The sequence below is a fragment of the Nicotiana sylvestris genome, chromosome 11 (assembly GCF_000393655.2).
Source record: "Nicotiana sylvestris chromosome 11, ASM39365v2, whole genome shotgun sequence".
In the NCBI taxonomy this organism is placed as follows: Eukaryota; Viridiplantae; Streptophyta; class Magnoliopsida; order Solanales; family Solanaceae; genus Nicotiana; species Nicotiana sylvestris.
In genome coordinates this window covers 120,037,202-120,048,335 of record NC_091067.1, presented here as the reverse complement: position 1 = coordinate 120,048,335, position 11,134 = coordinate 120,037,202, and the positions used below count along the sequence as shown (strand labels likewise).

Sequence of the window (11,134 nt, the reverse complement as noted above, 5' to 3'; positions counted from 1 at the left end):
GTTTGGAGGGTCTTGGGATCAATTCTTTCCATTGATGGAGTTTGCCTACAACAATAGCTATCAGTCCAGCATTCAGATGGCACCGTATGAGGCTTTATATGGTAGGCGGTGTAGATCCCTGATGGGTTGGTTTGATCCGGGTGATGCTAGATTATTGAGCACAGACTTAGTTCAGGATGCTTTGGAGAAGGTTAAGGTGATTTAGGATAGACTCCGTACAGATCAGTCCAGACAAAAGAGTTACGCGACCGGAAGGTTCGTGATGTTTCTATATGGTTGGAGAGCGGGTTCTGCTTCGGGTTTCGCCTATGAAGGGCGTTATGAGATTTGGGAAGAAGAGAAAGTTGAGTCCGAGATTTATTGGCCCTTTGGAGATATTGAGGCATGTTGGGGAAGTTGCTTCTAAGCTTGCCTTACCTTCTAGCTTGGCAGGAGTTTATCTGGTTTTTCATGTTTCGATGCTCCGGAGGTATCACGGTGATTCGTCGCACGTGTTGGATTTCAGTTCAATTCAGTTGGACAAGGATCTATCATATATTGAGGAGCTAGTGGCAATATTGGACAGGCAGGTCCGAAAGCTGAAATCAAAGAACATTGCATCAATGAAGGTTCGGTGGCGAGATCAGCCGATCGAGGAGGCGACCTGGGAGACCGAGCAGGATATGTGCAGTCGTTACCCTCATCTTTTCACTATTTCAGGTATGTCTCTATGCTCGTTCGAGGACGAACAAATATTTAAGTGTGGGAGGATGTAATGACCCGGCCGGTCGTTTTAGGAATTAACGCTCTGATCCCCTATTAACTGCTTCCCTCATGTTTATTTCTGCTATTTTGATTTGCCGGGATGTTCGGTTTTGAGTTTCGGAGAGTTTTGGGAAACTTAGTCCCTAAATAAGAGCTTAAGTTTTGGAAATTTGACCGTAGTCGGAACAGAGTGAAAACGGCCTCGGAATGGAATTCTGATGGTTCCGTTAGCTCCGTTGGGTGATTTTGGGCTTAGGGGCGTATTTGGATTATATTTTGGAGGTCCATAGCTAATTTAGGTTTGAAGTGCCGAAGGTTGAATTTTGAAGTTTCCGGTTCGATAGTGAGATTTTTATCCGAGGGTCGGAATGGAATTCCGAAAGTTGGAGTAGCTCCGTAGTGTTAAATGTGACGTGTGCGCAAAATTTCAGGTCATTCGGACGAGGCTTGATAGACTTTTGATCGAAAGCGTAAATTTAGATTTTCGGAATTCTTAGGCTTGAATCCGTAGTTGATTCGTCGTTTCGATGTTGTTTGAAGTGTTTAAGGATTGCTATAAGTTTGGACAGTGGTACTAGACTTGTTTGTGTTTTTGGTTGAGGTCCCGGGAGCCTCGCGATCATTTCAGATGGTTAACGGGGAGTTGGAACTTGGAGTTTGCAGCTGATATCTTTGGGCTGCTGTCATAACCGCATCTGCGGTTGAGAGGCCACAGAAGCGACTCCCGCAAATGCGGAATTTAGACGCAAAAGTGGCCAGCTGAGGAAAAGCAAGGAGCCGCAAGTACGGAAGGGTTCAAGCACCTGCGTAACCGCAGAGGCGGTGAGTAGGTCGCAGGTGCTGATTTTGGGATTTTAATGAGTTTCGCAGGTCCGGTCATTCTGCCACAGGAGCGGGACCGCAGGTGTGGTCCCATGACCGCAGAAGCGGATTTGCTAGGCAGAACATATAAATAGTTGCCTTCGCGAATTTGAGTTATTTTCACCTCTTTTCGAACGGGAAGAAGCCTTGGAGAGCATTTTCAAGGGAGATTTTCAGAGGAATTCATTGAGGTAAAGTCTTTGGTCCCTAAACTCGTTAGTGAGGTGATTTTTATCATTATAAGCATGAAAATTTAAGGAAAATCAGTGATAATTTGGGGGTTAGGGCTTGATTAATTAGAGACCTTTTAGTGATGATTTGAGGGACCATTTGAGGCCCGATTTTGGTATTTTTGGTATGGCTGAACTCATAAGAGGGTGAGGGCTCTGGAAATGTAATTTTACCCGATTCCGAGATGTGAGCCCGAGGGGCGTTTTGGGCATTTTACCTAATTTTGCGTATTAGCTTAGAATTTCTTTGTAGAATCAGTTACTTGAAGTGTTATTTACATTATGCAATTGAATTGAATAGATTTGGGCCATTTGGAGTCGAGTACATATGGCAAGAACGTGGTTTCGGGTTGACTTTGAGTTGGTTCGAGGTAAGTGGCTTGCCTAACCTTGTGTGGGGGACCTTCCCCTTAGGATTTGATATTATTGATAATTGAAATGCCTTGTACGTAAGGTGACGAGTGCGTACTTGTGCTAATTGTTGAAAAATCCGGTTTTTATTAAGTAATTACTAATATGTTTCCTTTCCTGTTTATATTACTTGCAATTTAAGCCTGTTGTTAGCTTAGGAAAGCATGTCTAATTGACTTAATTGTCTTACTTGTTCAAACTGCCTTATTTGGATTACGTGCAGCATGCTAGGTTAGAAATACATGTTTTACCTTGGTATGGAACTTGAATTGAACTATATACTCTTCTTGTTGTTGTTGTGTGTTTACTTTGGGACTACGGGACAGTATCCCGGGAGATCCCCCTGTATGTTTACTTTTGGACTACGAAACAGTATTCCGGGAGATCCCCCTAAATATTTACATTGGAACTACGGGACTGTACCCGGTAGATTCCCCCTATACCGAGTATTTACATTTGGGACTACGGATCGGTATTCCGGGAGATCCCTTTGCATTATGAGTTGGACTACGGGATGGTATCCCGGGAGATCCACTGGATATTTACATTTGGGACTATAGGATGGTATCTTGGGAGATCCCCGGTTGTTATCTTTGTGCTGATCTGTATTTCTTCCTGTGTTTGCTTGCCTTTGTAGTAGTTGTTGCTGTCCTTTATATCCCGTGTGTACTTTTACTGTTGTACTTATTTATACTGTTTTATTCTACACTGTTGAACCTTATATTTTATTTCACTTCAGTAGGGCTCTGACCTTCCTCGTCACTACCCGACCGAGGTTAGGCTTGGCTCCAGCTGTGGTGTACTCATGCCCTTTCTGTGCATGTTTTTCATGTACAGATCCAGGTACTTCTACTCAGACTTATCACGCTTGAGATGAGGCGCTTGTAGAGACTTCGAGGTATATGTGTCGCGTCCGCAGATCGAAGAGTCCCTTTCTACTCTCCCTTTTTGTATTAGCCCTTCTGTACTTTCGTTTCTTTGTTAGATATTCTGGAGTTAGACGTTTGTAGGCATTCGAAGGCTTGTGATCATGAGATTCCGGGTTTTGGGAAATGTATTAGTTTTTGAGAGTTGATATTGAGAGCGACACTTTTAAACGCTGTTTATTTCACTATTCTGATCTTTAATTGTTTTCTTCCGCAAACTGGTTTATTTTCTGCATTGTTAGGGTTACCTAGTCGTAGAAACTAGGTGCCGTCATGATGGTTCACGGAGGGCGAACCGGGGTCGCGACACTCAGCTTGCCGAGTCATCACGCCTTCTTTGAATGAGTTAATGAGTTTGGCCTGTTGGTGATTGATTACCTAATCAAAACACAGCTGTCCTTTTATTTTCTGTCTGAACTTCAGCAGAGTTTTTGCTATGTTGACTTAGCTTGCTTCTCTATCTCTCTCTAAATTGCATGGCAAAATAATACAGTGAAAAAAGCTCTTAGCCTTCAACGGAAAACAACTTCTCCAGCTATAAATAGGTTTCTCAAATATTTGTAGAATTTGAATAGAGATGGATTCGTATTGGATCAACAAGAAAATGGATCGAATCCAGTTCATATATTTTTGAGCACTAGCTTGGATTGGATTCTACTGGATAATCTGCCAAGCCATCGTTGATGCGGAGTTTGTCTCTATATGAGTAATACAGTTGAAAAAGTTGCCAAGGCTGGTGATGGTGACAGTCCGCGGCACATAATGGCAGTGGGTATTGGCTGGTCGCTGCAATTAGGCAGGATCTTTTATCCCAATTATTTTGGTAAAACAAATGTGGTTAAGGAAAAGGAATTGTAATGTTTTATGAAGAAAAACTTTGCTTAAAAAAAAGGAAAGAAGTAACTTTTTGCTAAATTGGGTTAAGATCATTTGATATCCAACTCAATCTAGCCAATGAATGAAGATGCTGATATCTGAGCCCATGTTTGTTCCATGACCAAATTTGATCCAAATTCACTTCCTTTGCACTGTAATACATCTGATCTGAATATTTGTGTATGGATGCATGGTTTGATATGGATTTACCTTGATTGTCTTAGCCATAAATCTTGAAATTGGAGGCAAAGAACCACAGTTCTATGATTAATAATGTTTATACTTCTTTAAAGCAAATAAGAAATTTATAATTTGTCAAAAAAAGGTGAGGTATTTAAAATTAATTCAATACCGTGATCCATATTTTTTGCTTTTGCAAACTGTCTAATTTGAGATAAGATGAAAAACATCAAGCTGAGCTTGTCATCAAAAGCAGGCTCATCTTCTATCCCCAAGCTGTGTCTTATTTTAACATGTTGGGCTGGGCAAGCCGACCTAGAAGCTTGTGAAACCTTATTCGTACTTCTGTCTACCTTGCTTAAGTATATGGGCACAAAAGTAGAACTTTTTGCTTCCTCAGCAATATCAGCAGTTTTCTATATGAAATTTGGTGAGATACCTTTAGATATTCTAGTACTTTTTGGTTAAACAGACAGAAACTGTCATTGGAGATATCTTTTGGGAAATAGATTATCCGGGAGTATGGCGAATAAAATAACTGTCCACCAAAAAACTTGGCATGAAGTTTATTAATTGAAAGTTAAAACGCAAACCTATAGTTAGCAAAGTCTTTAGAGGATTGACTTCAAACTTACCTGCTACGATGATATTAATTTGAAGTACTGCGCCTGAGCGAATCCCTTTGGTCCATATGATGAAAATAACTTTCTGCAAGTGGAAAGATGGTCATTTATATTTAGCGTGGAGTAACTTTTATGAGTTCTATCATATTTGCTTTTTTGATAACGGTGGTGCTCGGACCAGCTTGAGCGCAGCTCGACTAATTCCACCGAGGACCTACTACCTCCCACCAGCTCCACCAAGGCTTAGAGAGGAGGGACCTCATATAGAATAACTTTGTTTATGAGCTCTATAATATTGCATCTGGACTTCGGCTTTGATCATTGAGGCTCAATGTACATCAGTATTCAGTAAGTAGCTCCTGGTGTCTATTTCTGCCGTCCTGTAGTTACTGGTAAAACCCTAAGATAAACAGGCACTGCAAGGGTGACATGCTCCTTGGGGTCTCATCCTTGATTGAATGAAGGGACACTTCATCCTTTGAGGTGTAAAATAATCAATAATATGGTGAAACTAAATGCCCAATCCCTTTAATTTAGGGAGAGGCAAATAGGCAAGGGAATGAAAGAAATGAAACGCCACTGTAGAATGGCAGGAGTGAGACTGCACTATCCTGTTGAGTGTTGACTCTTCAATTAGGCTAGACTCAGACAGAAAGAGCAAATTGTCTTAAAGAATATAGCCAATATCTCTATAAAATATGGGACCATCTTAATAAAACACCTCTACTCTCAGAACTGTCTTTGCTGGCATTTGGGCATTTGCCTATAATTATATCCTTGTCAAGACTTATGCTTTTTTTTGCTGTTCATAGCTATTTTTTTTTTGGTGAACGTCTTGTTTGCTGGCACATGTAGTTGGAGGTGAACTGACGAAATCAGTTTATGCAACAGTCAGAACTTTTATCAATGAAGTTCCTAGTTTGATGCTTTTCGGTTCATACAAACATCAATCTCAACTTGTCACTTTGCTGGTAACAGGGCCTTATTAACATGTCTGTTTGTACTCCTGCTCTACTTGATAATCGCTGCTTGCTGTGGGGGCATCACTCTACCTTCCTGCAGATCGTCACTCCCGGTAAGCCATTGCTGCCTGCTGTGTCTCTCAGAATACCAAATGCGTTTGGATCTGGACTATATGTGTTACTAGTGAAGGTTCTCAAATAATCTAGTGAATTATTGTTTTAGCATCTTTCGGAGTCCGTTATCTGGAACAGAACAATATAAGGTTTATGCTGTGCTCTTGCATGGGTTTTTGCCTTACATTTTGTGAATGCTGGGAAAATTCTTTTTCCCTCTTGTTCTTCTTACAAGCTGGTAATTGCCCATCCATATTACGTAGTTCAGACATTGATAACTTGAGTTTATATATATTCTTTTTATTTATTTACAACAACAACCCAGTATAATTTCACATTCTTTTTATTTATTTATTTATTTATTGTAAAAGGTAACTTCTTTAAGGAATGTTTTTTTGTAAATGTACAACAGGTTGTAATTTCAGTTCTGTTGAGAGTTTTTGTATCTTTGCAGTAATGTTGCTTAGCTATACTTTTAATCTTAGGAAGTAAACCTTATGACTTCTGACATCTCTTCGTTTGTAGATGTTGCACACAACTCCTCCCACCCCCACCCCCCACCCCCAACAAAGAAAGAGTGTTATCAATCCCAAAAGAGAGCATTTGGTAGTGAGTCAGGATTATAATCTGTGGTTTTTTCCTTTGCTCCTTTTTATTCATGATATTAAGCACTTCCAATTATAAAATAAGATAACTTAAAGGCTATATGAAATTTCATTACATCAATCAAACCAGAAACGAGTTCATAGGGAAAACAAAGGAACAAAGGCATACATCTGATGGATTATTACGCTTTCTATCACAGATTCTTCTAAGAACATAATACAGTCGATACAACTCTAACTGTTACAAGTAGTTTCATTGAAAATTTAATGATAACCAGAAGGTGGAGGACTTCCATATCCTGGTGAGCTAGGGGGTGGTTGGTAAGTGGGTGTTGGTGGCGGCAAGCTAGGGGGTGGTTGGTAAGTGGGGGTTGGTGGCGGCAACTTTGGAACTGGAGAAGGTATTGGAGGAGGTTTATAAACGGGAGAAGGAGATGGCAAACTCGGTGGAGGTTTGTGAATAGGAACATGAGGTGGTATTTTTGGTGGAGGTGAGTATACAGGAGGAGGTAGTGGTGGACTTGGTGGAGGTGAATATATCGGGGTGGGAGGTTGTGGACTTGGTAGAGGATGTGAGTAAATGGGAGTGGGTGGTGGGCTTGGAGGAGGAGGTGAGGGATAATGGTATACAGGAGGAGGAGGTATTTGTGGGCTTGGCGGAGGTGAATACACTGGTGGTGGAGGTGAGTAGACAGGAGTAGGGGGTGGACTTGGTGGAGGTGAGTAGACAGGAGCAGGTGGTGGGCTTGGTGGAGGTGAATATACCGGTTTAGGAGGCACTGGTCTTGGTGGAGGTGAGTAAATAGGAGGTGGTGGTGGACTTGGTGGAGGTGAGTAGACAGGAGCAGGTGGTGGACTTGGTGGAGGTGAATATACAGGTTTAGCAGGCGGTGGGCTTGGTGGAGGTGAGTAGACAGGAGCGGGCGGTGGACTTGGTGGAGGTGAGTAGACAGGAGCGGGTGGTGAAATAGGTTGTGGACTTGGTGGAGGTGAATATATTGGTGGTGGAGGTGAGTAGACAGGAGCGGGTGGTGGACTTGGTGGAGGTGAGTAGACAGGAACCGGTGGCGGGATTGGTGGTGAATAGATAGGAGCGGGTGGACGTGGAGGAACAATTGGAGGCTTGTGAATAGGTGGAGGTTTCACTGGAGGCTTATAAACAGGCGGCTTGACAATTGGAGGTTTGTGGATTGGAGGGATTACTGGCGGTTTGTAAACAGGAGGGGAGCTAATAGGTGGACTATAGACAGGAGGCGGATTAACAGGAGGCTTATGAGTAGGAGGTGGTTTTTCAATAGGCGGATTCAATGGAGGACTGTAACTTGGTGGAGACACTGGGGTGGGTGGTGTTTCTACCGGTGGAGGAGATACTGGTATAGGTGGTTTTTCTACTGGCGGAGGTTTGTAAACCGGTGGAGGTGACACCGGTACAGGTGGATTCTCGACTGGCGGTGGCGTGTAAACCGGTGGAGGTGGATTTTCTGCTGGGGGAGGCGATACTGGTATAGGTGGATTCTCGACTGGTGGAGGATTGTAAACCGGTGGGGGTGACACTGGTATAGGTGGTTTCTCTACTGGCGGAGGCTTGTAAACGGGTGGTGGGGATGGCGGAGTTTGAACAGGTGGTGGAGGGTAAGTAGGAGGTGTTTGAACAGGTGGTGGAGATGTAGGAGGTTGATGATAAGTTGAAGCTGGTAGCAGTTTCAATAGTGATCTTCTATAGACCTTTGGTTGATGATTATTTGCACAAGACACCTTCTGAGAGGCCCTATATGCTGGAGAAGGATGTTTAGGTACGTTTGAAGATTTTCTCTGTGGACTTGAGGGAGTTCCATAGGTGGAAGATGAAGGTTGTGGTGGTGTATATACATGTGCAGGCTTATTATGCACTGAAAGAGATGCTCTGTATATATGCGAACTCGAGGTTGATGGTGGCAGAAGTGATGGAGCAAAATTGTTGTCCGCAGCAACTTTATTGCTAACCCCAGAACAAAGGTAACTGGATCTTGCGCGCTCCTCGTAGTTCTTGGAACCGTCTCCATTCTGTTGACCTACAAAAACAGAAGAAGAGAAGCAGGAGGAAGGAGAAGAAGAAACAAGATTCAAGTTGTCAACACCAGAGAAGAAGAACACAAGAAAAAACAGAGAAACAGAGAAGGACTTGTTGAATGGAGTCAATGGGTTTTTCATTGTATGAAAGCAGAATTAAATGATGACAACTATAATGAACATTTATTCACAGTATTACTGTGATTGAGTACAGAAGTGAAGGTGCTAAACCTGAGATTTTATAGTGGAGAACTTGAGATACTATTATCAGTTACAAATTTCGTGTCAAGATCAAGGAAGTTTTAGCATTGGATTTTCTGCATGGACTAAAGCTTTGTGAAGACGAATGTCACAGTTCCATGGTGGGAAAAGTAACTTTGAAATTTGCCTAGTTTTCTTTGTAGTAATGAATGAGGTAATAGGTTGGTTAGATGGAGATAAGAAGGTAATAAAGACATTCAGCAACCTTTAGCTTGGAGATTAGCACTGCTTTAGCCTTTTGTAGAGTCGTAAAGCTTTTGAATTAAATGAAGTTAAAGCTTTTGACATTTCTTGAATTAAATGAAGATAAATCTTTAAATCAAATCTGAGAGAGTTTCTTGAGTTCTGAGGTGAGGGGTGGTAAAGTGTACAGAGTACATCTTTTTTGCTTTCAAAACTGGAAATTGGTATTTCATATTTAATGTTCTATGCTTCTATAGTAAACTTGTTATTTGAGTGCATGAACAATGAGATTTCATAGTTTGCTTGCCTCTCCACTGTAAAAACTGAATTAAAGTAAAATTAATTTCTTATCATCAACAACGAAACTCAAGATCAATAGTCGATGCTTTGAAATATCTGCATTTATGGACATTATGATACTTAGGTACCTTATTTGATGAGCATAACATTTTTTTTTTTGGTCGCATTGGAATTTTAATGTGCACACACCAACTACTTGGTCTTCAAATAAAAATGTAGCTTTGGTGCATATTTATTAGAAACCCGAATTCTTATAGCCTTTTTGGTCCAACTTCTATAATCAGCTTATTTTGAAATGTGTTTTCTCAAAAATACTTTTCCAAAACAGTATTTTTACATTGTCAGCTACTTATTAAATAATATTTAAATAAAGATCATTATTTTTGTTTTATTCCAAAAAGAGCACATTCATTTACAATTACAACATTTTTTCAAAATCATGTACGACTAGTACTCTTCAAATTTTAAATATAGTCCACAATTTAAGGATTTAATTTTGAACCACATTAATTTATCCATATTTCTCTCCCATCATTAATATAAACTTACCATTTTATGAAAGTTCCCGCTCTTAGAATCCCCTTTTTCATTATTACATCAAAACCGTCTAAGTAAATTCACATTTTTATTCCATGTTTAAAGGTGTATATATACATATGTGGTATATTTTTTACAGTGTAATTTTAAATATATACATATGTAATGAATATATTATGTATATTTGCCTATACCGAACTCGTTTTATGTCTATGCAACATATAATTTTGCATACATAACGTATAAACAGATATACATATTCAATATATGTATTATGTATATTTAATGTATAATTATAAATACTTGATGAGATCAATATATAGTTTAAGTATATTTGACATTTGAAATATGTATTCCTTATATACATGTGATATATTTTAAATTTATATTTGATGTGCATTATGTATAAACAATAACATATAAGTGTATAAATATACTATTAGGATATTAAAACAAACACATTTTACTATGGAAATAACTTTAAGTTCACAGATCCATAAAATACTTATAATATTTCATTAATCTAATTATATTTTTATTACTATATATGAAAATAACAACTAAAAAAATAAAATAAGTGCTACTTTTCTTTGGAGGATTCGTACATATATGCTTTTTGGTTGTGACATTAATGTTAGAAGAGAGATGTGTGTTGAAGGTAATTAAATGGGTTGTCTAATCTGATCAAACGTTTTGGTAAAGATGAGTATTAATAGGACTAACTTTTGGTAATTAATAGGACTGATTTTCGGTCCTTTGTTTGATTAGAATCTGTTCACGTAAACTTAATTTTTGGTCCAGCATTATATATTTTGGTCAGGACTGTAATTAATGAGGTGCTAGTTTGTTAATTACTCATTCCTGCTAGGATTTTGAATTTTTTCTTGAATATTGCTTAATTTTTTCTTTAGCTTCTGTTGTTCTTAATAATATTATCTAAATTTTAGTGAATAAAATCTTTGTTAAACTAACGGGACTTATACAGACAGCGCATCGAATAACTTTTTGTTATGTATTTTTCTTTATTATACTTTCAAATATTTAATGGTACTACATTGTTAATAGAAAGTTTCATTAGCATATTACGTTATTTAATATTTTTCTCTGAAGTTTTTTTATTTCTTTATTTTTGTTTTTTTATTTTCCAATAATTTTAAAACTCCAACTTAAAACTACTCCCCAATTTGAATTGATAATTTATTATTTTTTTAATTTCATTTTTTATTTTAAATCTCACATTTGAAACTACTCCTGATTTGGATGGGTAGTTTT

The 11,134-nt window shown here is 39.1% G+C and overlaps 2 protein-coding genes across 2 annotated transcripts; one reads left to right on the top strand and one right to left on the bottom strand.

Moving 5' to 3' along the window:
- Positions 1–320: 320 nt before the first annotated feature.
- LOC138881571 (uncharacterized) lies at positions 321–3,314 on the top strand. Its single transcript, XM_070161805.1, has 2 exons — positions 321–699; positions 3,232–3,314. The coding sequence occupies exons 1-2, from the start codon at positions 321–323 to the stop codon at positions 3,312–3,314; spliced, it is 462 nt and encodes a 153-aa protein (XP_070017906.1).
- A 3,482-nt stretch (positions 3,315–6,796) lies between these two features.
- LOC104227919 (repetitive proline-rich cell wall protein 2-like) lies at positions 6,797–8,722 on the bottom strand. Its single transcript, XM_009780297.2, has one exon. It carries the CDS (start codon positions 8,720–8,722, stop codon positions 6,797–6,799), a length of 1,926 nt encoding a protein of 641 aa, XP_009778599.1.
- Positions 8,723–11,134: the final 2,412 nt, after the last annotated feature.